This window comes from Zingiber officinale, chromosome 1B (genome assembly GCF_018446385.1).
Source record: "Zingiber officinale cultivar Zhangliang chromosome 1B, Zo_v1.1, whole genome shotgun sequence".
Taxonomy (NCBI): Eukaryota; Viridiplantae; Streptophyta; class Magnoliopsida; order Zingiberales; family Zingiberaceae; genus Zingiber; species Zingiber officinale.
Genome location: NC_055986.1, coordinates 26,283,936 through 26,307,203, shown reverse-complemented (window position 1 = coordinate 26,307,203; position 23,268 = coordinate 26,283,936). Strand labels below are relative to the sequence as shown.

Genomic DNA, 23,268 nt, shown 5'->3' with positions numbered 1-23,268 from the left:
TGAAAGATGAATGACGCTGCTGCAAGCGGGCATGATAAAAGGGACTTGGCAGGTGGTGCTGTTGAGCGAGCGGGGGGCGGGTTTGTGGTCTCTTTTCTTCCCTTTCTCTTCATTAATTTTTCTAATTTATAACTATTTATTTTATTGAAAAATTCGGCTGTTGATTATTATTATTGATTGGCCCAGGTTTCTGAGTCCGCACTCCGCATTTATGATAATTTAGTGAGGAAATTGTTGGGTTCTCATATCAAAACAATGTGACGTTTGGTTTAAGGTTTTGGAATCGAAAGAATGGATTTATTTTTAAACTTTACCTATGATTAATGGGAATAAAATCAAAATTTTAGAATAAAATTTAAAAACTTGAATATTATGAAATTCACATCTTTTCTTAAGTTTTGATAGAAATGACCCAAATGAGAATGAACATTAAGTTTTGGATAAAAATATTTTTAATATATTTATTCAATTTTTCTTTCACTTCACTTTTTCTCTTATTGTTCTCTTTAATCATACTTTCTTTCTCCTCATTTTCTCATTATACTTTCTCTCTCCTCGTTCTCTATCATTTTCTTTCTATATTATCTCTTATCACACATTCTCTCTCCTCATTTTCTCTCCCGTTACACACTCTCTCCTCATTTTTTCATCCTACTTTCTTTCTCATCAATCTCTCCTAGCATACTCTCTCAACTCATTTTCTCTCATCACATTTTCTCTCTCTTCATTCTCTTATCACATACTCTCTACTCATTTTCTCTCATCATACTTTTCCTTTCTTCATTTCTCTCATCATACTTTTCCTTTCTTCATTTTTCTCATCACACTTTTTCTCTCAGCATACTTTTTCTCTCATCATACTTTCTCTCTCCTCATTTTCTCTCATCACACTTTCCCTTTCTTAATTTTTCCATCATACTTTTTCTCTCCTCAATCTCTCCTATCAAGTTCTCTCTCCTCATTTTCTCTCACCACACTTTCCCTCTCTTCAATTTTCCCATTATGTTTTCTCTCTTATCACACTTTCTCTCTCATCATTCTCACTCATCATATTTTTCTCTCACATCTAATTTTTTCTCTTATTTTCCTCTAAGGGTAAAAAAGAAAATTTAGATTCATTCCGATTAAAAATATTCAACTAAACAAACATTATTTTTAATAATGATACCCAAGGTCATACTCATTCTCATTCTATAATACTATGATACTCATTCCTATTCTGATTCCTAGGAGTGAAACAAACACTATCTAAGTATTTTATCGGGGAAGAAAAAAAGGGCAAAATTTATATAAAAGATGAAGAGAGACAGACTACTGATCTTGTCCGAGATATGCGAGGATAAGCACTGGTTCCGATGGATGATGATGACCTCTGATGAAGACGAACTCCGATGATCCGAAGAAACTCCTCCACCACTACAAAAAAACCCTCATAGACATCGGTGGAACAACAACAGTTTTAAGCAAAAATCGATGTCTTTGAGTATTTTACACCGATTTTTCCAAAAATCGGTGTCTATGAGCGCAGATTTTTGCTCATAGACATCGGTTTTTTAGCCGATGTCTATGAGCGCTTTTTTTTCGTTAATAAACACCGATTTAAACAGCGGTTTTTTAAAACCCGATGTCTATGAACCAAAATAAAATAATATAATTTTTCCATCAATACTTAGTCAAAATTTGCAACACTTCACTCTTTCCTCTAAACCTAAACCTATATCACGCCGTCCACCGTATACCGTCGCGAAGCCACCACCACTTTCCTCCTCGCCACTGGCCATCCGACCATCTCTCTCAGCCTCATCTCCCTCTTCCCCTTCCTAGATCGACGCCCCTTCCTCTCCCGATCAGGATCAAGACGATGCCCTTGCTTCCCCTTCTTAGTCCATACTTTATCTTTTCCTTTCTACTTCCTCCTATTTTTGTGTTTGATTTTGCTCCCTTCCCATGAGGCTGCTTTCCTCCTGAAGTTGCCCAACCTCGCCACCATCTCCTTTGAGGAAGGCTACACCCAACTGTTTGGAGACTCCAACCTCATGCTTCACGGCGACGGGCGGACTGTCCACCTCTCCCTCGACCAACGAATAGGTTCTATTAAAATATTTTTTTTAAAAAAAAGGACATCTTTGAACCTACCTTGTTCCAGGGCTGCAGCACTTCGACGATTGCATCGTCGACGGCAACGTACGACCTTGGTTGGGCTCCGACGACAGCGAGGAGCTGATGTACGTTTTGCATGGCGTCGCCATCGCCCTCGGTTCCTGGCCCCTGGAATCTCCTGGGTCTCTCTATGTCACCACCAGGTATCAGTGCCGCACTGCTCACTTTCTTTCTTGGTGTTTCTGTCTGATGCGAATAGCTCCTTGTAGGAGAGTGATTTGGTTGAGTGACGCCGACAGAGGGAAAGGATACGCGGTGGATTTTCTGTCGTTGTCTCTTCACGCTGTATTGAGGGGCCGAGAGGCCTACCCATTTCCTTGCATCTATACTCAGGTATTTGGTTTAAGATCGAGTTTCGTGATGTTCTATCTGAAGATAACAGGATTAAAGCACAAAATGTGATATATATTTTTTTCCCCTTATTCACTGCTTGGTAAACTTGAGTTTGTCACTTTGACTTGAATTTTTTGAGCATTAAAGGACTATTTTGTCGATGGCTTCTCTAGTGATTTTCATTTTCCAGCTTATGCATGTTTGTTGGATGCTTGATAAGATTGAGACGGGTGATGAGGATGATGAAGAGGAGTCCAAAGCCTCATATTCAGAAATAAATGGTGATTTGGTGTTGTCAAAAATCACTGAAATGAGACTTGTTCCTTCAGATGCTGGAAAATGTATCCTTGATGTCATGCATGCTTTGTATTGTTTTCATTGGTTGTAACATTTTTATGTATCAAGTATGCATTACTAAATTCCTTCTGTCCGCTTTCTCTTTAATGCAATTATGTGTGTGTTTGTCAAAGTTGCAAAGAATCTAATACACTAGGTAGTTGTCTGCAATGGATTTTGGTGATGGCATAAAAATGCTTTCTCATTAATGTAACTGTATTGTTCTGATTGTCCTGCAAGTTTATTGCATGGATCTGTGACTTATTGATTTCACTTTCTCAGACTTTGATTGTCTTCTTATCAAGTCTTCACAAAGAGATCACAGGTTCTATTTTTCATATGTTTGTTGATTTTAGATCCTCCTTGCATGCTGGTTTTTCCTTACTACTAAATAAACCTAAAAAATTGGGTGGTGCCACTTCATGTAATTGGACAAGGAAAAAGACTGATCATTACTCATTCTTGTGCATTTGGTGTGGATGTCTACATGCACTGAGAAGAAAGGCATCTATAGTTGTCCTTTTACTATTATTTTGAATTTGAAAGTTCGTATGCATCACTTTCTTTGTGGCGTGGTGATGTTGCAAATGTAACATTTTTTTTTGTGAAAGTTCATGAAATTTTCTTCTTTTGTACACAGATTTTACATCGACGACATTCTCTCAATTGAACTCTTGCATTATCTAATATATTTACATTTGATTATGCAGGAACTGGAAGGCAATACTGTGAATTTCAAATGATAACTGATCCTGTCCGAACCAGGAGTCAACGGACACTGGGCACGTGGCGCTCCCTGCTGAATCCTCGAGCGCTCCGGCGAACCTGCAGCAAAACCGAGCCGGGAGGGGTGTCCCGGCGACGGCCCTCCGACGCTCAAGTCAGGCGAGGAATCACGAATAGGTGGCCTCAAGATGAAGACTTTTTTCATACCTCCGGTGAAGAAATGGAGACCTTATATAGACCTCTCAAAGAAGCCTGGGCGCGCCAATCAAAGCAACCACCTGCTTTTGACCATGCCCAGGTATGGGTCTGTCAGAAGGACCATGCTCAGATATGGGTCTGTCAGAAAGACGTCCATGAGGCCATACTGCTACTGTATCAACCTTTCCATGATGTGACGGCAAGATCCTCCATCGTGCGATCTTGTGTACTGCCTAATCATCAGACATGCTTCTGCTGATATCCCATAACCCGAGCCGAGCGCATAGGCCGCTCGGCCACCTTTGTACCCTCGCCCCTATCCTGGCCGAACGGACCACCCGATCGGCCCTTCGGTCCCAGCCGACTCGGCCCTTCGATCTTCCTGCCTTGGCGTCGGAAACCCAAGCCCATGGATGAGTTATCTCTAGCTCCGCTCGGACCATTACCCGCTTGGCCAGCCCTCCATCCGTCCTTAGGCTGGGACCCTTCAGAAGGTGGGCCCCCCATTCTTATCGCCGGATCACTTGTCTTCCCTTCAAGTCTAGTCGAAGGAGGAAGTGAGTCCGACTGACTGGACTTTATGTGTCCGAGCGGGCGGTCGCCGCCTTTCCGTAGCTTATAATATCCATGGGGCCGTTCGGCCCTTCTACCAAATTCAGCCGCTCGGCTCAGCGTTTTGGTTGTCTTGTCGCTCAACATGGGTGTTTGCTTGTCTAAATCTTCTCGGAAATCGTGCAATCTTTTTCATTAAGGCGAAGCGTGCGCGGTATGGGCGCATTAATTGCGCTCGATGACAGGGCGCCACGTGTCGACCATTGTGTGGCGGCGGCGTCACTTACGATGGGACGCCCCCGTTTGAAATGGACGGCCCGATGGCGTCCTCGTTTCTCGTGACCTAGATCGGACGGCGGAGGCTGACTGGCCTCGGCCGTATAAAGCCTCCGTCCCCTTTTTTGGCCGGTCACTTGCTCGCGCTTTGTCTTTCTGTTTCGTTCTATTGCTGCGGCCTCCGACGATCCAGTGTCTGTTTTTAGATGGCTACCATTTCACCGGTGATCCTTCTCGTCCGCTTCCCTCTCAGTGAGTCTTCTCCCTTCGTTTACAAGGTCTTCCCAACTTGTCTTGCCTCTTTTGTTCGCATTCCGTCGATTTCTTGCTATCTTTCTGCTTCTTCGAGATGGCAAGCTCCTCCGGACCCGCTGTTGGTGTTCCCGGCCCTTGGTACCTGACCATGGAGAGTCGATTTGATGAGGAGGGTGCTCGGCGCCTCGTTCGAACGTATGAGATTCCTGATAACCATGAAATAGTTATAGCCGACCCGACTGACCGGCCACATGACCCGCCGATCGGCACCATTTGTTTCTTTTTAGATCAATTCCAGGGCGGTCTTAGATTTCCTACCCATCCCTTTATTTTAGAGGTTTGTAACTATTTTCGCATCTCGCTCGGCCAACTTGTGCCGAATTCCTTTAGGCTGCTGAGCGGGGTGGTCGTCCTCTTCAAGCTGCACAGTATCCCTCTTGACCCCAAAATATTCCACTTCTTCTTCTACCCCAAACAATCCGAGCCGGACACTTTTATTTTCCAAAGTAGAATAGGCTTTAAATTTTTTGATAATATGCCGACCTCCAACAAACACTGGAAGGAGTTTTTCTTCTATATCCGACTTCCCGAGCGGCCCGCATTCCGAACCAAATGGCATCAGCTCGACCGGAGCTCGGCAAGTTCGAAGCAATCCAGCCTTTATCTTCATGCGCGAATCGTTGTCCGGTCAATGATACAAGATCGACCATTAAGGGGTGTTGTATATTTTCGGATTGTCTCCTTCGGGCAAATCTCCCTTCCGCATGAGTAAGGATTCTTTACTCTTAGTCTTTTTGTCTAATTGATTTTAATTTCTTTTCCTTAGTGTGGCGCTCCAAGGCTACCGCTAATTTGAAATTAAAGTCCGTGGAAATTGAAGCGCCACCAAAGAGCTCGCCGAGCGGGTCTCATCCCCACCGACGATGCTGAGAGAGGGGTGCCTGAAACAAAAGCCCCATCCGCTCAACGGAGGTTGAGGCGGATCCTGCGCCGAGTGGCGCCCTGTGTCGGGATCCCCATTGGAGGTTCATGAACGCCGACGAGACTCCACCGTCCACCCAAGAGGCGGAACCACGTGCGCCGATCGACGTAATCTCACGGATCGCACGCCATCACAGATCGGGACCCTGCGGTTTCGCCCACCGCACGGCCTTCCCGCTCGTCGCCTACGTCGGTTGGGCGAAACTTCCACTATAGGAGTCTCCGCGTCAGGCGACCAGAAGCGCCATCCGGCCATCCAACCATCAAGACTACCCTCCGATTCCCATCGGAGGAATATTTATTGTCTGCCGATCGGCCTTCGAGCCCTGCTCACGAAATAACCTTGACGGGTCCGCTCGCCAACTTTTGAGGACGCCCAGATTCAAGTGGCCCTCATGACGCCCAAGCAATCCCGACAACAACATGCAAGCAGCCACCTGTAAATTCATTTTCTTCCCGTGCATGCCACCGCTTTGTTCTGATTTCATTATTTCCTTTACAACACGGCTGAGCAAATCGCCACTAGCCATCGGCTAGCCGAGTTGGAGGAGCCTGGAAAACTTCAAGTGTCGGGGTCCCACGGCTGGAGAAACAAGCCCCGAGGCCGAACAAGAAGGCCGCACCTAGCTACAGAGGTGGCTCGACTTGAAGGCCTGGTGAAGATACGCGACGCAGACGTGAAGCGCGCCAGCAGTCGGAAGAAGCGGGCGATCGCGGATCTGGATAAGATGAAGGTTGAAGTCCGGGCCCTAGATCAGCAATCCAAGGATCTTAACGCCCAGCTGAACGCCGAGCGGGAGGACCGTTCGGCAGAACGCACAAAGGCCGAGGTGGACTTGAAGGCAGTCCAAGATACCTTAACCGCTTCCCGAGCGGCACTCAAAAAATATAAGGAGGGAGAGCCGAGTCGCCTAGCAGCAGCGCGCCAGGAATACCTCCGCTCGGAGCGCTTTGGCGAAAAGTTCGGTGGCAACGTCTCCTCAACCTTCATCGAGGCGGTCAAGGTCACCACGGCGTACTTTAAGAAGGGGGGGCACCTTCCTGCTGACCTGAGCATTCCCCCTCCTGAACTGGCGGCCATGATTGACGACATCCCGGACGCCTTTTTTAATTTTGAGGATCCGGAGTGATGCAGGTTATTTCAAGTACTTTCTGTATTTCATCCGCTCGGCGGATGTAAAATTTTTGTACGTGCCGTTCGGCATAATTTTTCTTCTAATGAAACGATGCCCATCTGCTTTTGTCTTCTTACTCATTATCCATAATATTCTTCTATTTGCTTAACGTGTATGCTTAGAGTCAGTCATGCTCTTAAGCGTTCTCCGTCACGCGTCCGATCGGCTTGGCCCATTGCATAAAGTCCGAGCGGGGAGGCCTACTCGCTCTGCACGTATCTTGCCTGCGTGAAGTTAACAAACGCCGAGTATCGAAGGACCAACCCCAATCGGGCCCGAATGTTTTAATATTTGTAGTTTCCATGGTTTCTTACTCGATATTCGTTCGTCCGGGGTATTTATAGTCGCCGGACCGACTTGATTTTTAACGATGGTGCTCGTCGGGGCGGATGTTTATAGCCGATCGGCGGCTCGGATTTTTCTCGTCGGCGCGGATGTTTATAGCCGATCGGCGGCGCGTCGGCACGGATGTTTATAGCCGATCGGCGCCGCTCTCGGCACGGATGTTTATAGCCGATCGGCGGCGCGGATTTTAACGATGCTCGTCGGCGCGGATGTTTATAGTCGATCGGCGGGCTCTCGATTTTAACGACGGTGCTCGCGGCGCGAATGTTTATAGCCGATCGGCGCGGCTCTCGATTTTAACGACGGTGCTCGCTGATGTTTATAGCCGATCGGCGTGGCTCTCAACGGCGCGGATGTTTATAGCCGATCGCGCGGCTCTCGGTTTTAACGTTTGAGACGGCCTTCCAGGCTAACTCCTTACCAGGTCAAGCGACCTTGGCCTTCATAACTTTTCCCGTGCTCGAACAAATTTTATGCCCATCCGACCGGCACGGGTCATTTGCTTACGAATCTAAATGCACACGCCGTTCAGCGGAGAATGCTCCATGTGTTTTCATCTTTTTGCTCCCTAGCTTGGAGAACGTACTCCTGGCCGAACGACTCAGGGTCTGCTTCGTCGAGCATTTTGGCTAGGATAATATACCTCCGTCCGAATGGTACGGGGCCTTCAATTTTCGAGCGCTTGGCTCGACCCATTTACCTCCGGCCGAGCGGCTCGGGGCCTTCGTTATTTTGTTGGTGGTGCCTTATTTGTTCTTTTGATTTTTCGTTTCTGCATTTCAAGTATTCAGTCGAAAAAAGTACACAAGATGATTTACATAGGCACACCTTTCACCCTGCCCGGTAAGGCTGGAGGTGGTTCGCGCTCCACGGCCTATCTAGCTGCCGACCTTCCTCATCTTCCAAATAATACGCACCCGAGCGGAGCTTCTCGATGATTTTGAAGGGACCTGCTCGCTCGGCCACCTGACGTAGATGTTGCTTGTTGCTCAGGCCGCTCGGCTGCTGCTTTCTGTTTTTGTTCCACAAGTTTGGCGGCCCTTATCTCGACCAGAGCTTCGAGTTCTTCCGTCGAAAGCGCCACCGTGTGTTGTCTGTTAGGACCAAAAGTAGCTAGAGGGGGGGTGAATAGCTCGTCGCGTTCGCTCGATGCGCTTCGTTGCTTGTTGCTTCTTGGATGTGCAGCGGAAAATACAGAAACAAACACAAACACGCTAACACTAGGATTTTACTTGGTATCCACCTCAACAAGAGGTGACTAATCCAAGGATCCACACCAACGCACACACCCTCCACTATGAATAACACTCCTTTATGGTAACTACCAAAGGCGGAGAAGCCCTGCAACACTCTCAATACAAGAAGAAGAAAGGGAAATACAAGTTAAGCAAAAGCTTACAAGATGTGCAGTAAAAACCCTAACCCTAACTTCTTCCTCTTGCAATAGATCCGCCTCTTGACTTGGAAAGCCTCCAAGAACCTTCAAGAACCTGGCGATCACGTGCTTGTAGAGAGCGTGGAGGAGCCGGAATGAATCGAGAAGAGCTCGTAAAGAGATGTGAAGACCACGCTCGCTGCGGCTTTAAACCCGACGCAACTGGGATCCCGATCGATTCGAATGTTCAAATCGAGGGAGGCTTGATCGATCCACGGATCGATCCGAGCACCTCTGCTCAGAAACGCTGATCGATCCGGCGCTATCGCGGCGAAAGATCGTCCCGATCGACGGCCGATCTATCGACCTCGATCGATCCACGGATCGATCCAAGCTTTCCAGGAAGAACTGGATCGATCCACCGATCGATTGGATCGATCCACGGATCGATCCAAGACTTGGTTTTGCCCAAAACCAAGTCCCAAACCTCCCTAACCAACATCCGTCAACCTTGACTGTTGGTACATCATGCCTCGCATCTGGTCACCCTTGACCTGCCAGACTCCCCACCAAGTGTCCGCCAATCCCTTGACCCACTTGACTTTTACTCGTCGTGCAAGCATCCGGTCACCCATTGACCTACTTGGACTTCCCAACACCGATGTCCGATCATCCTCGATCCATCTGGATTTCCTTCCTTGCCAAGTATCCACCCAATCCTTTGACCTACTTGACTTCCCATGCCTGGTCAACCTTGACCCATCCGGATTTCCTTCCTTGCCAAGTATCCACCAATCCTTTGACCTACTTTCTCACCAGATGTCCGGTCAACCTCGACCCATCCGGATTTCCTTCCTGCCAAGTATCCAGTCAATCCTTTGACGACTTCCCAACACCGATGTCCGATCATCCTTGATCCATCTGGATTTCCTTTGTCTGGCTTCACTCACCAGGACTTTCACCTAGCTTCACTCACTAGGGTTTTCCATCTGCCTAGCTTCACTCACTAGGACTTTCACCTGGCTTCACTCACCAGGATTTCCTTCTGCCTAGCTTCACTCACTAGGACTTTCACCTGGCTTCACTCACCAGGATTTCCTTCTGCCTAGCTTCACTCACTAGGACTTTCACCTGGCTTCACTCACCAGGATTTTCACCTGCCTAACATGCCAGTTAGGACTTCCCAGTCAAGTATCCGGTCAACCTTGACCTACTTGACTCTTCTTCGATCAATATCTTATTGTCAAACATCTAAACCCTAACCAAGACTCAGCTTGGTTAACCAGGTCACCCTTGACCTGAGGGATATTGCACCAACATTGTCGTCCAGCCTCATCCATTGTTTCCAGTCGGATGCAGGAGCGTTCCCACAGACGGCGCCAATTTGATCCTGTCCGAACCAGGAGTCAACGGACACTGGGCACGTGGCGCTCCCTGCTGAATCCTCGAGCGCTCCGGCGAACCTGCAGCAAAACCGAGCCGGGAGGGGTGTCCCGGCGACGACCCTCCGATGCTCAAGTCAGGCGAGGAATCACGAATAGGTGGCCTTAAGATGAAGACTTTTTTCATACCTCCGGTGAAGAAATGGAGACCTTATATAGACCTCTCGAAGAAGCCTGGGCGCGCTAATCAAAGCAACCACCTACTTTTGACCATGCCCAGGTATGGGTCTGTCAGAAGGACCATGCTCAGATATGGGTTTGTCAGAAAGACGTCCATGAGGCCATACTGCTACTGTATCAACCTTTCCATGATGTGACGGTAAGATCCTCCATCGTGCGATCTTGTGTACGGCCTAATCATCAGACATGCTTCTGCCGAGCGCATAGGCCGCTCGGCCACCTTTGTACCCTCGCCCCTATCCTGGCCGAACGGACCACCCGATCGGCCCTTCGGTCCCAGCCGAGCTTCGATCTTCCTGCCTTGGCGTCGGTGTTGGTTGCTACTCGGAAAACCTATAGGTTCCACTGTATAAAAATTTTGTACAAAGGTCTGAACCTTTTCCTAGCTACCATGTGTTCTTTTAAATTAAATTTTGGATCGCCTGCGGAACTTAACACGTTTGATCCAAAACTTAATCTATTTGTTCTTTTAGGTTTTGACTTGGATCTCCTGCGGAACTTAACACGTTCGACCCAAGTCACCTTAAGTTATTAATTCCATTAAATATTAATTTCCATAAAAGGTTCCCAGTACTGACGTGGCGAGGCACATGACCTTCTTGGATATGGGAGCAACCACCACCGACTAGACAAAACCTTTAATAGAAAGCCAATATTTAATTTCCTAAAATAACTTTAGGTTAACCAAAAGGAACAATCAAATCACAAGGAAAAGAAAGAAACAAAAGAACACAACTTCGAAAAATATATTCGAAATACTAGAACGTAAGCCTCTTGTATTTGGCATTATTTCCATAAATAACTAGCATGATGCGGAAATAGAAATTACTAGTTATACCTTGTAGAAAAAAACCTCTTGATCTTCTACCGTATTCCTCTTCTAACCTCGGACGTTGTGTGGGCAACGATCTTCCAAGATGAGAAACCACCAACCACCTTCTTCTCCTCCAAGCAAGGTTCGGCCACAAAAGAAAAGCTTCACCAAGGAGAAAAACCAAAATACTAACCAAGCTCCAAGAGATGCTAGCTTTCTCTCCTTCTTCTTCTTCTTCTCCGAGTAGTATCCGGCCACCACAAGAACTCCAAGGGAGAGGGAGAGGTTCGGCCACCACAAGAGGAAGAGAAGGAGATGATGGCCGGCCACACCAAGGAACAAAAAAAAGGAGAGGAATAATAGATGTTGTGTCTTGTGAAGGCACCCTCACCTCTTCTTTTATATTCCTTGGCCTAGGTAAATTAGGAAATTTAATTACAATAAATTTTCCTTAATTTCCTTGACATGATTTAATTGAGAAAAATAAAATAATATTTCCCAAATTAAACAATGATGGTCGGCCAAAACAATAGGAAGCAAATTGGACAAGTTTCAATCAACAATTAAAACTTTCCTTATTTGTTTCCGAAAATTTTAAAAAATAAAATTTCTCTTAAAAATCTCTTCATGGTTAATAAAAGGAAATATCTATAATTTTAATTTTATTAACATGTGAATAATTTTAAAGAGAAAATAAAACATCTCTCCAATCTACAAATAAGGAAAGAGATCTAATCTCTTTCTTTAATCTTTTGTAAATCTTTTACAAGAGAGATATTTTAATTTTAATTCTCTTTTAAATTAAATCTTCCACATAATAATAAACATTAAAATTAAATTTTCTTTTTAATTAATTATGGCCGGCCCTACTAGCTTGGGTTTAAAACCCAAGCTTAGGCCGGCCCTAGCTTGGTTCCCAAGCTAGCTTGGCCGACCCCCTTTAGGTGGGTATAGAAGGTGGGTATATGTGGGTATAGTACTCTATAAATAAGAGGCTACGATAGGGACCGAGAGGAGAAATTGGTTTTGGTCTCCCGATAAAATTCGCCGCGAACACACAAGTTAATTTTATCAATGATAATTCATTCCACTAGAGAACTATCATTGAACTACCGCACCAATCCCAAATTATATTTTTGGGCTCCTTCTTATTATGAGTGTGTTAGTCTCCCTGTGTTTAAGATATCGAATGTCCACTAATTAAGTGAGTTACTGACAACTCATTTAATTAATGTCTAAGTCCAAGAGTAGTACCACTCAACCTTATCGTCATGTCGGACTAAGTCCACCTGCAGGGTTTAACATGACAATCCTTATGAGCTCCTCTTGGGGACATTATCAACCTAGTATCTCTAGGACACAGTTTCCTTCTATAATCAACAACACACACTATAAGTGATATCATTTTCCAACTTATCGGGCTTATTGATTCATCGAACTAAATCTCACCCATTGATAAATTAAAGAAATAAATATCAAATATATGTGCTTGTTATTATATTAGGATTAAGAGCACACACTTCCATAATAACCGAGGTCTTTGTTCCTTTATAAAGTCAGTATAAAAGAAACGACCTCAAATGGTCCTACTCAATACACTCTGAGTGTACTAGTGTAATTATATAGTCAAGATAAACTAATACCTAATTACACTACGACCTTCTAATGGTTTGTTCCTTTCCATTTTGGTCGTGAGCTACTGTTTATAATTTATAAGGTACTGATAACATCATCTTCTGTATGTGACACCACATACTATGTTATCTACAATATAAATTAAATGAACAACTACAAACAAATGTAGATAATTAGACCAAATGTGATTCTTTATTCATAATGAATGTTTACAAAGCTTAGGCTTTGATACACCCAACAATCTCCCACTTATACTAATGACTAAGTCGCCATATCTTCTACCATACATCCGATTCCCATTCCTCCACATGTCGATCGACCGGAAGGGCCTTAGTGAAAGGATCGCCAGGTTATCTGCTCATGGCGATGATAACTTCTCCTCGCTCCACGATATCTCTATGTGGTACTTGCACTCTATATGTTTACTTGCCTTATGGGCTCGTGGTTCCTTGAAGTTAGTATCACAATAAATTGTGATGATTTTGGGCAAACCAGAATCACATCTAAGTCCATTAGAAAGTTCTGAGCCATACTGCTTCTTTAGCCTCGGAGGTCTAGACTCGCTTCCATGGTTGAGTCCAAAACGCATTAACACTCCTCCATGAAATGGCTCCACCTCCTAAAGTAAACACATAGCTGATGTAGACTTACTATCTGATTGGAAATCGGAATCCGTGTAACCCACAGGGAGCGGATCGTTCGCTTGGTAAACTAGCATATAATCTCTAGTCCTTCTCGGGTACTTTAATATATGCTTCCTGGATCCAATGTCCTTGTCCAGGTTACTCGATATCTCACGACCATGCCCACCAAGAATCGTGTCTCGTACATATTGCATACATTAGGCTTCCCAAAGCGAAAAGGAACTGCTTTCATGTCCTCTATCTCTTTGATGTCTTTGGAGACATCTCTTTAGATAGAGCTACTCCATGTCTAAAAGGTAAGAAACCTTTCTTGGAATCCTGCATGCTAAAACGAGCAAGGATTGTATCTATATATGAAGCTTGGGACATTCTTTTCTTGGATCCCTTATAACTTTGATCCCAATAATGTGTGCACAATCTCCTAAGTCCTTCATATCAAATTGTTTGACAACCATACCCTTACGCCCGATAATACCTTGACATTGTTGCCAATTAACAAAATATCATCTACGATAGTACAAGAAATACCACCACGTTTCCGTTACACTTCTTATATACACAAGACTCATCCGGACTTTGAATAAATCCATATGATTGGATTACTTCATTAAACCGGATGTTCCAAGACCTAAGCTTGCTTCAGTTCATAAATGGACCGATTAAGCTTGCACACTAGATGCTCTTTGCCTTTTCAATGAACCCTTCGGTTGCTTCATATGGATGTTCTCTTCAAGACTTCCATTAAGGAAAGTCGCCTTGACATCCATTTGCCAAATCTCATAATCCATATGAGCAGAATGGATAAGAGTATCCGGATAGACTTAAGCATGGCTACGGTGAAAAGGTTTCATAATCGATTCCCTCTTTCCGAGTGTACCCTTTTGCAACAAGCCTAGCTTTGAAGGTTTCTACCTTCCATCCCTCTTTTCTTTTGTAGATCCACTTGCATCCAACGGCTTTTACACCATCGTGTGGTTCTACAAGCTCCGCACCTTATTAGAGTACATGGACTCTATTTCGAATTCATTGCCTTTTGCCAAGATGTCGATCTATATCTTGGAGTGCTTCATCATATGATCGGGAGGTTCATGTTTACCGGATCAAGTCCAAGACTCTCCCAAAACATGAATCTTCAGGTTGCCTCACAACTGTCTATGGTTGCGTATCATGTGTGACACGTGTTGCTCTTGTGGTACTTCATCTTGTAATGAAGTAGACATGTCCTCTCTAAGTTCTTCTAAAACAACTTTACTATCGGGCTTGTGATCCATTATATAGTCTTCTTCTAAAACGGGCATTGGTGCTAACAATGACCTTCGGTCTTTAGGACTATAAAATAAACCACCTTTCGCCTTTAGGATATCCTACAAACACGCGAACACGAGATTCTAACTTATCAAGATCTGGTTTCAGCACATGTGCTAGACAACAGACTAGGCTTCCGCCCATTCCACAATTCTATGGGAGTAGAAGAAACTGATTTAGAAGGTACTAAGTTCGGAACGATATCTGTTTCCAGAGCATATCCCCAAAACGAATTTGGTATCTGAATAACTCATCATCGATCTAACCATCTCCATAAGAGTCCTATTCCTTCGCTCTGCCACACCATTCCATTGGGGTGTTCCAGATGCGAGTAAGTTGATCGACCTCCGATAAGTAATTCCTAAACTCTCCTAAGAGGTATTCGCCACCACGATCGATCGTAGTGTCTTGATACTTTACCTAATCGCTTCTCCACATCAACCTTGTATTCTTTGAACTTGTCAAAGCATTTTGGCGCATTAGGTAAATGTATCCATATCTTGAATAATCGCTCATGAAAGAGACAAAATATTCAAAACCTCCTCTTGCATGGACAGACACACAAATCGAGTGAACCAACTCTAACACTTCTTTGGCTCTATACCCTTGGCCTCCTCTTGGTCATTTTACCTTCTAAGAAGATTCACAAGTTGGAAAATTTTCCAACTCTAATGAACTCAAAGTCCATCGGCTATAAGCCTCTGAATCCTACTTAAATTAATATGACCAAGTCTTAGATGCCAAAGATATGCTTGGTTCATTTAAGGTTCTTTTCTCTTATTAGAATTAGAAGATGAGTTATAAATTTCCATGTTTTGCTTTGTGGAAGAAATTGATTTAAAATATACAAATTGCCAACTAATGCACCGGAGCAGATAATCACTTTATTTCTTTTAATAACTACATCGTTCTTGAAGAAACCGAATATCCATCTAAAAGCAGTTTAGAAACTGAAATTAAATTCTAAACTGGGTACATAAAGACAATTTCTTAAACCAAATTTTTATTTCTACTAAAAGATAAGTAGACGCCTCCCACTACAACAACTGCCACCTTAGTAGCATTGCCCATGTAGACTGTAATCTTCAAATAGTTTCCTGGAACCCCGCAAGGAATTGCAGACATGATCGGTGGCTCCGTCTACACACCAGGTGTTGGTAGATAACACCGCTAAACATGTTTCAACAACTAGAGCATGAGATATACCTTTGTTTTGGTTCTTACGAGGACAATCCGCCTGACTGCTAGATGAAGCACTTGCCCTTCAGCTTCTTCATAAAATCTCTACACTGAGATTTATTCACTTTCTTTGCTGAACCACTTGTTTCTTCTTCTTCCTCTCGGTTTAGAAGTAGAACCATTTTCAAGATAGTGAATTTGAGAATTTTGACGAAATAATCCTTCCGCTTCTTGAGTAGTTCCCCTAATGAATAAATCCTCTTATTCATATTATAGTTCAGCGAGCTCAAAACTTCTAGGTAGCGTTTGGAGGATCATATCGATCTGAGTTTCCCTCAATTTCTCCTCCAAGGATCTCTATCTCGTATAAGCCATCATGTTTAGGATATGATCCCTTACAGAGTACCCTCTTGCATGGTGGTCATTATCTTTCTCATAGCTTCTTGTCTAGAAGCCCTATCCCGATGACCAAAGAGTTCATTGAGATTGTTCATAATATAGTCTGTTGGTAAATCTTTATGCCGATGTTGCAATACATTTGACATTGAAGCCAAAATGTAACACCGCGCCATCTCATCCGCCTTTACCCATCTCTTATGATATTCAATCTCCTCTTGGGTAGATTCACCAGTAGGTGCATGGTTCAGTCAAGATAAATTTATAGCTTTCAGCAATAGAACAATATCCAGGTTTCTTTTCCAATCTATGTAATTTGGTCCAGTAAGTCTATTTTGTTGAAGTATGATGGACAGTGGGTTGAAAGTCATCCTAAGAATCACAAATAACTTTTGGTCGAACTCTAAATTTAGAATAATATTGATTCCTCAAACAATACTATTTTAAATTAACCAACACCTCATAACACCGTGAATTTTGTATGCCACGTTAGTGTGGACGTATACAATTTCAACATTTGTAAAAGGAGGGTTTTAACCCATTAATTTTATTATCTTGTCAACCTAACTTTTGACAAATAAAATTAATAGTTGGTATTATTTGTTCTCACAAATAATAGCTGATGTGGAGGATACTATTAGATGTGTCTATGTTTACCATTACTTGACACTAAGTCCATTAATAAGATTATGCCCTTCCGCTGGGGAAGATCACACGCTTGATTAACTTCCTATAGTCATCCGAAATGGAAGTCTGTTCTAGTGATCCGCAAACAAGCTCATCCGCTATGGAGGAAGGCACTCTGAGCCAACGCGCAAGCTTGTTTGCATCACTTACAAACCAAGAATGGAGACCATGGGATTTACTTAAAAATCCCTCTCCCACTTAGTTATTTACAAATGAGGAATTTTAACTATGCTAGCCTACTAAACTTGTAAACTAACATGCACACACAGCACAATATAAAAGCAATAAATAGAAAATCTAATTTTTAACTATTATGGCTTTTATCTTTAATTGTCCTCCGTGTGTTGTCATCCGAAGCTGCTGCCATATTTGGCCACCGCCACCGGGTCTAACTGTCGCATCCATCTTGCTCCGAGTTCCGCTGCGCCTCTGGTCCTTAGAAGGTTCCACGCTTTGCAAGATTCGATCCGCGACATAAATAGAATTTTACATTTTGATCCTATATTCCATAAAAGGAATGTACATGTATCTAGATCAAAAATAAAATCCTAATAAAACTAAATACAGCTCCTGCTGTATTTTAATACAATCATGCACACACATATAAATTGCCCTTGACATGTCCAAGGTCCAATCACACACATAATTAACTAAAAGCCATAATAGTTGGATCCTGCATCCATAGAGTTAGCACATCCTACTATTAACTTGCCTAAATTATGTATGACATGTGCATAATTAAACTAAATACCAAATACAGAGGCAAAACCCTAGCTCGATACCAATTGTTGGTTGCTACTGAAAACCTATAGGTTCCACTGTATAAAAATTTTGTACAAAGGTCCGAACCTTTTCCTAGCTACCATGTGTTCTTTTAAATTAAATTTTGGATCGCCTACTTAACACGTTTGATCCAAAACTTAATCTATTTGTTCTTTTAGGTTTTGACTTGGATCTCCTGCGGAACTTAACACGTTCGACCCAAGTCACCTTAAGTTATTAATTCCATTAAATATTAATTTCCATAAAAGGTTCCCAGTACTGACGTGGCGAGGCACATGGCCTTCTTGGATATGGGAGCAACCACCACCGACTAGACAAAACCTTTAATAGAAAGCCAATATTTAATTTCCTAAAATAACTTTAGGTTAACCAAAAGGAACAATCAAATCACAAGGAAAAGAAAGAAACAAAAGAACACAACTTTGAAAAACATATTCGAAATACTAGAACGTAAGCCTCTTGTATTTGGCATTATTTCCATAAATAACTAGCATGATGCGGAAATAGAAATTACTAGTTATACCTTGTAGAAAAAAACCTCTTGATCTTCTACCGTATTCCTCTTCTAACCTCGGACGTTGTGTGGGCAACGATCTTCCAAGATGAGAAACCACCAACCACCTTCTTCTCCTCCAAGCAAGGTTCGGCCACAAAAGAAAAGCTTCACCAAGGAGAAAAACCAAAATACTAACCAAGCTCCAAGAGATGCTAGCTTTCTCCTTCTTCTTCTTCTTCTCCGAGTAGTATCCGCCACCACAAGAACTCCAAGGAGAGGGAGAGGTTCGGCCACCACAAGAGAAGGAGATGATGGCCGGCCACACCAAGGAACAAAAGAGAGAGAGGAATAATAGATGTTGTGTCTTGTGAAGGCACCCTCACCCCTTCTTTTATATTCCTTGGCCTAGGTAAATTAGGAAATTTAATTACAATAAATTTTCCTTAATTTCCTTGACATGATTTAATTGAGAAAAATAAAATAATATTTCCCAAATTAAACAATGATGGCCGGCCAAAACAATAGGAAGCAAATTGGACAAGTTTCAATCAACAATTAAAACTTTCCTTATTTGTTTCCGAAAATTTTAAAAAATAAAATTTCTCTTAAAAATCTCTTCATGGTTAATAAAAGGAAATATCTATAATTTTAATTTTATTAACATGTGAATAATTTTAAAGAGAAAATAAAATATCTCTCCAATCTACAAATAAGGAAAGAGATCTAATCTCTTTCTTTAATCTTTTGTAAATCTTTTACAAGAGAGATATTTTAATTTTAATTCTCTTTTAAATTAAATCTTCCACATAATAATAAACATTAAAATTAAATGTTCTTTTAATTAATTATGTCCGGCCCTACTAGCTTGGGTTCAAGCTAGGCCTAGCTTAGTCCCAAGCTAGCTTGGCCGACCCCTTTAGGTGGGTATAGAAGGTGGGTATATGTGGGTATAGTACTCTATAAATAAGAGGCTACGATAGGGACCGAGAGGAGGAATTGGTTTTGGTCTCCCGATAAAATTAAGCATCCCATGTTCGCCCCGAACACACAACTTAATTTTATCAATGATAATTCATTCCACTAGAGAACTATCATTGAACTACCGCACCAATCCTAAATTACATTTTTGGGCTCCTTCTTATTATGAGTGTGTTAGTCTGTGTTTAAGATATCGAATGTCCACTAATTAAGTGAGTTATCGACAACTCATTTAATTAATGTCTAAGTCCAAGAGTAGTACCACTCAACCTTATCGCATGGACTAAGTCCACCTGCAGGTTTAACATGACAATCCTTATGAGCTCCTCTTGGGACATTATCAACCTAGTATCTCTAGGACACGCTTCCTTCTATAATCAACAACACACTATAAGTGATATCATTTTCCAATTTATCGCTTATTGATTCATCGAACTAAATCTCACCCATTGATAAATTAAAGAAATAAATATCAAATATATGTGCTTGTTATTATATTAGGATTAAGAGCACACACTTCCATAATAACCGAGGTCTTTGTTCCTTTATAAAGTCAGTATAAAGAAACGACCTCAAATGGTCCTACTCAATACACTCTGAGTGTACTAGTGTAATTATATAGTCAAGATAAACTAATACCTAATTACACTACGACCTTCTAATGGTTTGTTCCTTTCCATTCTGGTCGTGAGCTACTGTTTATAATTTATAAGGTACTGATAACATCATCTTCTGTATGTGACACCACATACTATGTTATCTACAATATAAATTAAATGAACAACTACAAACAAATGTAGATAATTAGACCAAATGTGATTCTTTATTCATAATGAATGTTTACAAAGCTTAGGCTTTCAGTATACACTCCAACAGTCGGAAACCCAAGCCCATGGATGGGTTATCTCTAGCTCCGCTCGGACCATTACCCGCTTGGCCAGCCCTCCATCCGTCCTTAGGCTGGGACCCTTCAGAAGATGGGCCCCCCATTCTTACCGCCGGATCATTAACCAATCATAACAGCTTCCAAGGCAAAAGCTTACTGCTTCAGTCAATAGCAGAATATATGTGTCCTATAAGCTATTACCTATTCCGTGTTTCAACACCAAAAACTTAAATTGTCTAAACTAAATTTATTTCCTTTTGCTGTACTGATGCTATTATCCTGTGATTATTATCTTATTATGCAGGAATTTGAAAGGTAATACTCAGAATTTTCAAATGATAATCAATCATGAATCCATGTCAAAACCTTCCTTTGATACCATATTAGTGAATAACAGAATTTGTGCATCTCACAACTTATTATCGAGATTTACATGTTACTCACTGTCTTTAGTAACTGAAAGTAAGTTCCCTAACATAAATGCATTTCCTATTGGCACCCTCATACTATCATCTTAGTTAGTGTGTTGCTAATATAACAAGTTCTGTGTGAATACTTGGCCTAGCTAAGCTTCTGCAACTGGGAGATTTCGTAACAACTTCATAAGTTAATGAAATCCTGTGAATCTTCATAAGCTAACCAATCATGATATTAACATTTCACAAAGACAAAAAGATTTCTTTCATTGACACCCATTAATCTATACCCAAATGTGTCCTACAAGTTGTTACCTATTGTGTGTGTTACTTAGATTAAAGTCGATGAAACTTCAATATATTGTACATATAAACAAATTTTTATTGTTAAACTTTCGGCCATCTGGGAAGCATGGCTTTAGGTTTCCAGCCTACTTGATTAGTTTTGCAATTGGTATCTCTTGGTCCTAAAAGCATATAAATTCTATAGTGGATATAATCACACTCAGTATCCCTTGATGGGCTAGTTATGTCATTAGGCTGAATTGTGAACTCTTACTCCCTAAATTGAATACCAAATAGTTTATTTATTTTGGATTCAATTTACAGGTTCTGTTATATTCCTTAGTATGAGAAGCTTCGATTTGAATGGATTATCATTATGGAGGGTCACTCAAGGCACACTTGGATTAGGACTTTCAGTAGAGATTTTTAGATCAATTTTGATTTATTGTAGGATGAATCCAAGTTAATTTTAGGTTTGGGTTAATCTTAATTGTGCTTTAATCTTATTTGAGTCTTTTCTCATGATTTGGTTTGATTTTGATATTATTAAATTACCTTTTTGTCTTATGAGTATAAGTTTCAATGTGAGTTGAGCTAGATTGCTTTTGTTATTTTGGTGAAGTTTCATTGTGGTTGAGCTATATTGCTGTTACTATATTCACATCCAATGGCTTGAATTGTGATCTTGTTTGTATATCCACCCTGTTTGTGATTAAATTTCAAATGACATGCATTGTCTACAGGAAGAGAATTGAACCATATTGGCAAAATGCTTTTGATTTATTTTTCTCTTTTAGCTCTTTTAGACTTGAACATCTTGATATCAGTGATATAGGATCTTATACATAAAAAAAAAAACTACTTCTGTTTATCTGATTTAGTTTGTATTGTCAAGGTACTCTAGTATGTTTGAAAAGGAGGTAAAGATTGCTTGTCTTGTTTGTCGCGACTGTTGTGATTGCAAAGCATGTTCTAGAAGTCCAGCTAAAGATGATTATAAGGTTTACTTACTTTTAACATGCAAAGTTTTATGAACATTATTTACTCTGAGAATGTTTTGTCATGAAAGTTTCCATTTATGTGATCTTCAGGATCTTGAAATTGTTCAGGAGCATAGGAAGACTGAGCATGCCGATAGTGATGAGATTTGTCTTGTCGATGTGACAACTGTCTACCCTGTTAGTCATAGACAATTGGATTGTCCGACTTGTTCTCCTCTTGGAGCAAAAGAAGACTGGCATAAGGTTAACTTCCTAGCCAATTATTGTTAAGTTAGAGACGGTTCTGTCAACTTTCATACTTGTCTAGAACTTTTATATGCATATGCAATTTGTATCATCTTCAGGAACTGGCAAATGGTCAAAACAAGTTTAATAATAAGGAGCACACATATAGCTTGATATCTGAATTGCTTCCCTTGCTGAAACATATCTATCAGAACCAATTAAATGAGATGGAAGTAAAGCAAGGGGATCAAGGTAAGCTTCAAAACAATTTCCTAGTTTCTTCCTCCAGTTAGATATCCTCTTGATCGATCTATCATCCAGAAGGTGGATTTTCTGGTGTACTTCTTCGAGTATATGAGCCTCACAATGAGCTTGTTAACTGGTATGTCTTCACATCTGTAACACCTCTGAGAATTTCGTAATTTGCTATGTTTTTGAAATCATGGACATAATAACTGAATAATGTGTCCTGATCACCCTGTTTCTTAGATGGTCATTTGTAAACTTGTGCCTCTATTTTACTTTAGCAAGTTCTAATTTTTAGGTCATATTCTGTTCTTTGTTATCGTCTCATCATGCATTAAAATGTTCACTTGATTGATATTGTTTTCTTTTCTTGTTTCTCTCTTGGAACAAGTAATTATTGCAAGACTTCACTAGTGGATTTTCACATAAGCTGCTCAAATTGCTCTTACAAACTTTTCTTAGATTGTTGCGGAAAGATAGTAAAGGGAATTGCTTCTCAGACACCTGCAATTGATTCCTCCAAGGCTGGTAGGAGAGAGAGGGCAAAGAAGTATGTCATCAGAGAAATTGTTGGGAAAAGACGGAGACGTTCCACAGGCGAGCGACCAGATAACTCATCTTTATCCACCGTTGAGTCTGATAGCAAGGCTAAGAATCATGGAAGCAACATTCCTTGCCCATCCAAGGAATCTGGAGGTTGTGGAAACGGTCTTCTTAAGTTAAGTTGCAGCATACCATTTGTTTGGTCTAAAACGAACTTCTCTTCTCTCTTTCAACTATGAATTTTTGTCTTGATTTACTAATATATTATTTATGTGTTTTTACAGTTTACAAATCTCAAGTATTCCAGAGTTGAAATTGATGAAGTGCGGCTCGAGTGGGCTGAATGCATGCTAGATTACATTTGAGTAGGAAAGGTATTTGATTTTTGAAAACTTTGGATGATCCATGCATTTGC

The 23,268-nt window shown here is 41.7% G+C and overlaps 1 protein-coding gene across 1 annotated transcript; it reads left to right on the top strand.

The window, feature by feature from the left end:
- Positions 1–2,653: 2,653 nt before the first annotated feature.
- LOC122034510 lies at positions 2,654–22,486 on the top strand. The gene is made up of 5 exons (XM_042593832.1): positions 2,654–2,834; positions 3,112–3,154; positions 21,908–22,082; positions 22,184–22,316; positions 22,386–22,486. The coding sequence occupies exons 1-5, from the start codon at positions 2,654–2,656 to the stop codon at positions 22,484–22,486; spliced, it is 633 nt and encodes a 210-aa protein (XP_042449766.1).
- Positions 22,487–23,268: the final 782 nt, after the last annotated feature.